The sequence below is a fragment of the Crinia signifera genome, chromosome 8 (assembly GCF_055691185.1).
Source record: "Crinia signifera chromosome 8, ASM5569118v1, whole genome shotgun sequence".
NCBI lineage: Eukaryota > Metazoa > Chordata > Amphibia > Anura > Myobatrachidae > Crinia > Crinia signifera.
In genome coordinates, this window is record NC_139224.1 from 151,380,940 (window position 1) to 151,391,236 (window position 10,297).

The 10,297-nt window shown below is 44.3% G+C and overlaps 1 protein-coding gene across 1 annotated transcript; it reads left to right on the forward strand.

The window, feature by feature from the left end:
* The first annotated feature begins 264 nt into the window (after nt 1-264).
* Nucleotides 265-9,954, forward strand: LOC146026601 (voltage-gated potassium channel KCNC1-like). Its single transcript, XM_083157410.1, has 3 exons — nt 265-370; nt 3,658-4,151; nt 7,121-9,954. Exons 2-3 carry the CDS (start codon nt 3,675-3,677, stop codon nt 7,919-7,921), a joined length of 1,278 nt encoding a protein of 425 aa, XP_083013536.1. The 5' UTR covers nt 265-370; nt 3,658-3,674; the 3' UTR covers nt 7,922-9,954.
* The last annotated feature ends 343 nt before the right edge of the window (nt 9,955-10,297 follow it).

The following is a 10,297-nucleotide window of genomic DNA, read 5'->3' on the forward strand; positions in this document are numbered from 1 at the left end:
CCCATGCTGCCCGAATTGGGAGGGGGGCAGTGGAAGGGGAAATGAGTTCCACCACGTCAAGCCTTCTGGTTTAAGTATTAATAAATTGTAACATACAGATTCCACTGGCTTCTAGAGAGATTTAGACAAATCCTAAGGTCTATTTCTTTGCATTAAGTAATGTGACTTTTTTGGGGGGGGGGGGGGGCGCGCAGGTTAGAGATACATGCAGAAAACTTTATAATAGCATTGGATTGGAATAATCAGAGACATTCCTTAGAGACATTGTGGAGGAGAACATTCCTCCTGCTTCCTGCAGTATTGGCTGTTGGGAAAGGCCCCCTCTCACGGCTTCAGTTTCTCACACAGAGGCTGTCCTCCAGACGGGAAGGTAAGACCTCTCATCTTACTGGGGAATGAGCGTTCTGTCCATGTACACCCACATTGATGTATAGCGATCAGCCCATAGCTTGTACCCAGTGACCACATTTATTTTCTCCAACAACTACATTGAGTTCAGCTTACTTAACCTTAATGCTGACCAGCCTAGAAAAGTCTTAGTGGGTTATTTATCAAACTTAGAGAGGGGAAAGCATTAACCAATCACCTTCTGTCATTTTGCAAACAGCCTGTAAAATGTAAGACAGCAGCTTCTTGGCTTTATCTCTCACTATTTTATCTCTCTCCATTTTGATAAATTGACCCCTTACTTTTTTAAATCCATGTTAGTAAATATTATGACTATGTTCTAATTGCGCAGTAGACATATAATTTATATGCAAATATATGTAACATTAATCCATTCTAGTGGTATGACTATTTGTTAGGAATAGATATTGATAGGTGTTCTATCACATAGAATAATTATTTGACCATAAGTTTGATTTCAGAATTGCGCAATTAACTCCAATCGTCAGTAGACGATTGTGTTTAAAGTGATGTCAGTATTCCAGTGTCGGCATCCAGACTGCCACAATGCTAACTGCATCTCCTTATGTGACATGCTATATCTTAGAACATCACATGCCTAGTGGTTAATACACTCCAGAAATGTAAACGGTTCCATGCTTACTGCCTACCCCCATCACTGTCACCTCTGTTTGTCTGCCCCTCCCCTCACGAGCAGGGCCCTCTTCCCTCATTTACTTTTCCTTCTCTTACTTAAACCATCTTTGATGGTACCGAATCCTGCAAGTTTTCTGCCAAGCTGATACTTATGTCAGTGTCCTCTGCTGATGCAGCTATGGTTAAAGTATAATAATAAATACATGTTTTAAATGTAAAACTTACATGGGGTTAATTTTTTTAAGCTGTTTCCCTTTGGAAAACCATCAAATGCTCTGAAGGAAATTCCAGATGTCTTTGTAACCCATGATAGCAAACGGCAAACAGATGTTACTGGTACACAGTATGATAGGATAGATTATTTGGCGACATGGCGGTTCTGTAAACAGGAGATCTGCATGTAGCCCCATAGGCTCTGGCACCGGCCATGTAGCCTTTATATATTGGATGTCTTTTTTTATATACAATGCACATAAGCAATCATAAAAAAATTTATGCAAATACAATATAGAACATGTGAAAACAATCTTTTTAGAAACTCCGTTCAAAGAAAAACAAAGGATATTTAGCAAAGAACCAACATTTTTAAAGGTTTTTCTTTAAGGGGGTGATTCAGGTTGGCTTGCAAAAGCAAGCCCCTTTAATGGACAAAACCATTTACACTGCAGGTGGGGCAGATGTAACATGTGCAGAGAGAGTTCCATTTGTGTGAGTTATATTGTTTCTGTGCAGAGTAAATACTGGCTGCTTTATTTTGAAACTGCAATTTAGATTTCAGTTTAAACACACCACTACCCAAATGTAACTGCCTCTGCACATGTTACATCTGCCCCACCTGCAGTGCACATGGTTTTGTCCATTAAAGAAGGAGTTTGCTTTTGCAAACCAACCTGAATCACCCCCTATGGGGGATATTCAAATAATTGCAGCGTTTGGTTGCTGTAATACCTCACTGGTATTTGCTCTTATCTCTGTGAGGTGCAAGTGACATTATTCTGACTGGCATATGTCATACCTCCCAACATTGGTGACTCTCGAGTCTGGCATTGCTGCATGCTAATGAAAAAGGGACATAGCCTTACTGTAAGGGGGTGTGGCAATTACCACCCACATCCACGTTTCTGGGGGCGTAGCCAGTACTCAGGGCGAGATGTACTAAGCCCTGGTAGGAGCTGATTGTTTATCACTCTCCAATTTATCACTTGTTAAGCTTAGTACATTTGGCCATCAGTGAGCTGTTGGCTTGCCCACTGTCCCTTCTGTCTCTGTGAATAGACACGCACAGCCATACCTCCCATCTGTCCCGCTTTTCACGGACTGTGTCCCACGACAGGGGTATTTGGGAGGAGAGGGCCTGGGGTTTTTGGGAGGGGAGGGAGAGGGCCCACCCCCTATCACGCATGAATGGACACTGTGTGGATGCGCACATGGTCAGCAGCTGACAGAGTCGCTAGCCATGATCCCAAAAGCGGCAAAAACGGGGCGTTACCTTATGGGAGTGTTGCACGTATAGGCTAAGCCCCTCATTGCTAGGCCATGCCTCCAAAATTTTGCCCGCATGCAGCATCCCAATTCATCTTCGGCCAATGTTGGGAGGTTTGTGCACAGCATCGATTCACTGCTGCAACGGGGGGAGGGGACTTTTCCATTTTTTACCATCTATATGGACTCTGAACAGGGAATGTAAAGTGTTCTGAGGTTTTGGTATTGGCAAAAATAAAAAACATGAAAAACTCATGTTGAACTTTTCATGACATTTTGTCTGTCAATCTCAGAACGGACGGAGCAGTGTTGCTGTTAGTTATCACGGGACAATAACTTTTCAGGACAGCAGTTCCGGGCACCTGGGCAACGCTGATGGGTAGATTTGGAGTCCCCTCCATAACTGGCATGGGACTGTCACATGTATTAGAGAGAGTTGGACATACAGAATGACCCATAATAGCTTACTGTTTTCAGGGAGATTATAGTTGGTAGTAGGGATGGCCGTATCCCATCAATGAATCATAATCATCGATGGTATATGGATGATGTAGAATACTTTTGCTATTGATGGGGAGAACCATATGGTTTCCCTACATCGATGGCACAGTATGACCAAATCGATTTCTTTTTTGTTTGTTTGTTTGTTTGTTTATTTTCCATTTGAATGTTTATGGGCCAGATTCTCTAAGCTTCAAAAGTGATAAAATGGAGAATGATAAACAGCCAGCCAATCAGCTCCTACCTGCCATGTCACAGACTGTGTTTGAAAAATGTCAGGCAGGAGCTGATTGGCTGGCTGTTTATCACTCTCTATTTTGTCACTTTTGAAGCTTAGAGAATCTGGCCCTAAATCTCTTATTTATTTTGTTCCCCACAAAATGTAACCACTGTATAATATGGATAAGGAGAAATCAGGGAGATTGCTAGACTTGTCAGGGAGATCGCTATTATTTCTGGGAGTCTTCTGCAGAAGGCAGGAGGGTGGGCAACTGTGGAATGACCTCAAGTATATAGCACACCCTGCTAGGAATGACAATGGCATTTTTCTTACACTGATTGTATTAATTATTCATCTGTAGAAGTACAGTATACTCATAAATAATGTATGTGTGTATATTATCATTTCAGGCACATTTGTTGCAGACATGGAATCTTCCTCCAGACGTGTGGTTATCAATGTTGGGGGTGTCAGGTTCGAGACCTATGCAAGTACATTGCAGTCTCTCCCTGGTACCAAGCTGGCCAACCTCTCCGAGACAGCTCTGAGTAACACAGGTGACAGTGAGCTGTTTTTCGATCGGAATCCCAAAGTGTTTGGGTACATACTGGACTACTACAGGACAAAGCATCTCCACTGCTCAGATAACATGTGTAAGTCAGTGCTGATGGAGGAACTGAGGTTCTGGGAGGTCAGCCTGGTCCATCTGTCCCATTGCTGCTGGCTGAAGATAAACAGCAAGTCCAAGGATCTGGAAGATTTTATCTCCTGGGATAAGACCACAGAGAATGAACAGCAGCAGCTTCTCTGCGATACGGAAAGGGTAGATTACAGTTGGAGGGGGCAGTGGCAGCCGAAAATATGGTCCCTCTTTGAGAAGCCCTTCTCTTCTCTGCCCTCCATGGTAAATGCCTTTGTAAGCATTCTGCTTAGGGGGGGTGATTTGGGTTGGTTGGGGGCAGATGTATCAGGTGCAGAGAGAGTTACATTTGGGTGAGTTATTTTGTAATTCTCTGCACATGTTGCATCTGCCCCACCTGCAGTGCACATGCTTTTGCAAACCAACATGAAGTCCGTTACCACTAACACACAGATTTATTAAGCCCACAGTGAAGTGATAAATAACTGTCAAGTTACAGGATTGGTTTAAATAAAGACAGTTGGGGCAGATTGTCTCCGACACTTTGTTGGTACCGACACTTTATCACTTCACAGGACTTAATAAATTTGCCCCGGAATAACTGGAACCATCACAGTTATTGGGGTAGATTTACTTCAAATTGTAAAAATGAGATGTAGGAGCATAGTCACCCATAGCAACTCATCTAATTCAAGTTCTTATTTCTGTACTGCATCCCAGAAAGACATAGACACAATCGGATTGGTTGCTTAGGGTTACGGCACCACTTTCCTTTCTTAGAGATCTCCACCATTGAGTTATTCAGAAAAATGAGTAGGTGTAGAGATTGCACAACCATATGGGCCCCTCAACTTCAAATTTGGTCGCATCTGGTAATGTTTCACATACTGCATGTGGGGGTCACGGGCCGCACACACATGTTATAGAACGTTGGCATCATCCAAAGCTGTGCACATCTTTAGGCTCCTTCCCTGCTGCCACCATAGTTACTTTCATTAGATGGAAGTATCTGTGCATCTACATGCGGAAGGCCACATCTTTTGTTTCAAGACCTGTATCCACCCCACCCAAAGCACCCACTTCATGGAAAGAGCGATCTATCAGTGGATAAACAAATAAATTGATCGATCTTTCGGTCTCCGTCCGTGTGCCGATACACAGTGCGGCATTAGCACACTCAGCGACTGTTTACACCTCATGCGCAAGTCTTCCACTTGCATCCAAAACTGCTCCAATATGTCTACGTGATCTGCTATAGACACGCGTTCTGCCCAATCCTTTACCCCTACATGGCTTATTGTGGCAATCACATTCTGCCGAGGTGAGAGATAGATATTAGTTGTCTCCGGACAAAGCGATAATAAAATCTAGGTAATGATCAGAACCAATGGCAGTTCCAGAGGGGGCAACACCAACTGCCACTGAGTCCTGGGCAGTGATGTTTGGCAGTGTTTGCAGTGACAGTTGGTCTGTCTCCCCTATTTGAATTTTGGAATGTGCCTCAGCCCCTCCTCTGGAGCCACCACTGATCAGAACTAATTTAATTGGCCATGAGTTTATTTGACTATTAATTGCTAATCTTTAATGTTTCTCCTATACATTTTATAATTTAATAATACAATTTTTTTTAATGTCTGATATTGGTAACTGCAAGAAGTGGACCATTGCTCCGTTATTAATATCCTTCCTGCAAACAGGAATAAGATTCTGCACAGAACTGATCTCTACATAGTCGTCTGATCTGTATGATATAAAGAGCTGTTAGCCATTTTAGGGCATAATTCAGCTTGGGTTGTAGTTTTGAGAAAATGGACAAAACGACAACTCCCTGCGCTAGCATGCAGGGGGGGTGTCCAGCGCAGGGCAAGGCTGCTCTGCATTCCAGTTCCCTCTGTGCAATGCGGATGCAAAAACTTCCCTTTGCAACGATATTATGGGAGTGTTTCGCTGTTATAGCACTTGAATTTTGAGGGTCGTCTCCAGGCTGTGCAGCCTAGATACAAAGCCAGTCTCTGGGCCATAATGGTTCGCAGCTCATCGCAGCAGCTGCACCTTCTGGAGCGCACCTCAAAAAAAGCTGTGTTGTTGCCCCTTAGATGGCATTTTACGCAATGTGAAAGCAGTGTCAGGGCTCAGGCATGGTTTAGGCTCAGTCACTTTGGGCCTTATTCTCGTTCACTCTTTCTGACAAAATCCTTCTTAGATGGACAAAACCATGTGCACTGCAGGGGGGCAGATGAAAGGAATCGGTACATCTGTCAGAATGAACTTAGGTCTACAGTCATTAGGTCGACCCCATTAGGTCGACTGGCAGGAAGATCGACCTGATTTAAGGTCGACATGGGCCAAGGTCGACATGACTTAAGGTCGAATTTGCATAAAGGTCGACATGAGGAAGGTCGACTGGTCATAATGTCGACATGGGTTTTTCACTGTTTTTTTTTTATCTGGATGTCGACATGGACACAGTTGGCAATGAGAATCGGACCCTCGCATCGCTCGCTTCGCTCGCGATGCATCGGGCGCGGTGGCTCGCTTCGCTCGCCACAGCTTTAATAACCTCCTCCACGCCCTAGTGGATGGTAGGGCATGAAATACCGCCTGTCGGCACATGTTGGCTCAAAAAACAGTGAAAAACCCCATGTCGACCTTATGACCAGTCGACCTTCCTCATGTCGACCTTTAGGCAAATTCGACCTTAAGTCATGTCGACCTTGGCCCATGTCGACCTTAAGTCAGGTCGACCTTCCTGCCAGTCGACCTAGTGGGGTCGACCTAATGACTGTAGACCTAAGTTCATTCTAATAGATGACCGCTTCCCAGATGAAAAATGTGCAGAGAGAATTAAATTTGAGTGAGTTATTTTGTTTCTGTGCAGGGTAAATACTGGCTGCATTATTTTTACACTGCAATATAGATCTCACTTTGAAGTAAAACCCCACCCATATCTAACTCTCTATGCACAAGTAACATCTACCCCACCTGCAGTGCACATGGTTTTGTCCATCTAAGAAGGATTTTGTCAGAGAGTGAACTAGAATAAGGCCCTTTGTGCTTTATACACTTGTGCATTATACTACACTTGTGAAAATCACAACTATCGCACAACCATGCCTGCATGCGCAAGCCCTGAAACTGTGGGACAAAATAAGTTAGCAAACAATAAGCTTCCTTTCATTAGAGAATCAATGCTTATAGATGAATACTGACTCGCGTTCCTCCTTTCATTCCAGTGCGTCACCGCCATCTCCCTGCTATTTATCATTGGAGCTATATTTATCTTCTTCGAGGAGACCACGTATCATTTTATCTACGTGTTTAACCGCACCGACATTGACACGTATCATTCTTTCCAACAAGAACTGTATCCTGGGAAAGGGTTCTACTTGATCTATCTGGAGCTGGTCTGTGTTTTGTGGTTCGCGTTTGAGTTTTGCACCCGTCTCTTCTTCTGCCCGGACAAAAAGGAGTTTTTGAAGAGTCCGTTGAACTGGGTCGATTTCTTGTCACTATTCCCAGTGTTTATTCAGCTGATGACCAAAGGATATGAGGAAGGAATGGAAATCCTGTGGATTATCTTGGGCTGTTTACGCTCATTATATGTCATTAAGCTACTTCGATTCCTTTTGCTCATGGAAGGCAGCCTTGTTCTGAAGGCCCTTTCCGGGACCCTCTGGGCAATCTCCCGAGAGATATTCATTCTTCTAATCATCTTGGTTTTGGAGACACTTTTTTTTGCTAATTTGGCATTTCACGCGGAGATGTTTTCTCCATTTCCTGACCATGGATTTGGCCATATATACAACTGCTGTTGGTGGGCCCTCATCACCTTAACCACTGTGGGCTATGGTGATGTATATCCTATGACCACTTCTGGACGGATTGTATCCAGTCTAACCGCTATGTCCGGCATACTTACCATTATTGTACCCATACCCATTCTCATGATTAAGTTCCAGCATTATTACGCCATTGCTCTAGCCAAGGAGAAGATGAAACTCCACCGTAACTTTGACCAGTTAGAAGATCCCTGATCTATTTATTTCACGCACACATATTATTAATCATGTATAATCTCATCATTATAAAAACTAAATGGTATCTGGATTCTAGACCGACAATTTATAGGTAGACAGTCATTGGGTCAACACAATATGGTTGACGTGAATTAGGGTGACAGATGAAAGGTTGATTGTGCTTAAAGTTCACAGATGCCAAGTCTTAAGGTCTATATGTACCAAAGGTTGAAATAAAAATAGTCAACACGTGTTTTATTTTGTCCCATATGTAGGTTCTTCTTATTTACTATCCACGTGAAAACCAGTAACCTGCCTGAAGTGTGCCCGCGAGGTCACATTTCTACTGACGTTTGTCAGGAAAGAGGGAAGATACGTCATTTGGAACAAAAATAATTGTAATACCACCTTCACGTTGACCGGTAACAGGGGAGTGAATATAAAGGGAGATTATTTTGGGAAGCATGCAAATGTGTTGCCACCATGTCGCTGAAAACGGTTGTGTACAGACACACAGCTGCTCACATAGGAGACCATACTCAGAGGTATTGCACCTGCTATAGGGCTAGTGCAAGTTTTGATGGTGCGACCGATAACGCATCTATGATGCACCAGATAGTAATGCAGTGTCTATATACAGTGTCTATATACAGTGTCTATATGCAGTGTCTATACACCCTGCAAGTGGGCGTTTCAGTCCGTGCACATTCGGGAATGGCATTGGCCAGTGATCAAGCAGACTCCGCCCGAGATACTGAAATCCCGCCTTGCCAAGTACTGTGCGAATAGATGTGTATGACGAAGACTTCACAGCCCTGCCAATGTGTCCAAATCCCATAGCAAGCCTCTCACCATTGAATGATTTCTACACTGAACACCAGTCATCGCCAGCTCCGAATAGCCCTGGACTTGGTGGCTGCGATGAATGCAGGCATATCGAGGCCGGAGATGATGTTACACATCATCCTCTAAAATGCTTAGGCACGCCCATGTTTTCAATGACACCCCCAGCACTTGTTCTAGCACACCCAACATTTTTCTCGGCACACCCAGGAAACGGCGGCTACCACCATCAGGCGCCGACTTCCTGTCAATCAACTTGCGAACGGCTGGCAAAGGAAAAACGTAGCAGGATTTCTCTGCCAGCGAGCATTGCACAGACGCATTGCGACCCACACGCATGCGCATTACTTCGATATTTCCCCATTGTGCGAGTTCACACAACAGTGAATGGGCCCCAAAGGGCCTGATTCATGTTTGTAAGCACAGAAGAATTAGACCAAAAACAGTAACTTTATAGGGAAATTCACTAAGATGGGAGTTGTATTTCACATGGGCAGAGACGGATTTAGGGCCTCATTCAGGTCCGTTCGCTAGTGGCACTTGTTTGCACGGGGACCAATGTCTCTTCTATGCGCATGTGCATTTCTGCACATGTACAGAACAGATTGTTCGCCGGGCGCACGCAAGCAACCTTGATACAGTGTAACATCTATTTGCAGTGTAACATCCATTTGCGTGCGAATTTGCCTTGCGAATGGATGGCGGCCAGCCACCATTCGCAAGGCGGGGTTTGGTGGACTCGCAAGGCTGGGAATTCGCAGCCTTGCAAAACAACCAGAATAACCCCCTTAGACCAAATGGAGCCCTAGGAGAGGTATCGTACTTTCATTCCTGATTGCGAGCGACATCGGAAAAGTAGTTTGGCGCGTGAATAGGTATTTTCCTAGGTCTTTTGGAAGTAGACTTAAATGGCTAAGTACCCCGGCCCATGTTTCTATCATTTTGTAGGAGGTTGAACACACCCCACCCAAATCTAACTCTCTCTGTACATGTTACATCTGCCCCCCCCCCCCCCCTGCAGTGCAGCATGGATCTGCCCAGGTTCTTACTTTTGGTGCTATACTCACAAACATGAACCCGGCCCAATGTGTATAGTAGAAGCTGAGATGCGAGCTATAGTTTAGTTCTTCTCTGTATGTCACATAAAATAATGAGTTATGTTGAATCTGTCGTCTCAGAGCTGCATTGACTGATATAAGCTCCTACCTTTTTGCGGGATGCGGTCATTTGGTCTACTGCATTATGGTAGAAAGTCATTAGGTCGAATCCATTAGGTCGACATGCTAAAAGGTCGACATGACTCTAGGTCGACATGGGAAAAGGTCGACATGATTCTAGTTCGAAAGGTCATTAGTTCGACAGGTCATTAGTTCGACAAGGTCATTAGTTCGACATTGTCTATGTCGACATTCACAAGGTCGACATGGAGTTTTTCACTGTTTTTTGAGCCAACATGTGCCAACAGGCGGTATTTCATGCCCTACCATCCACTAGGGCGTGGTGGGAGAATAAAATAGTGTGCCGAGCGTAGCGAGGCACCGTGCCCGACGC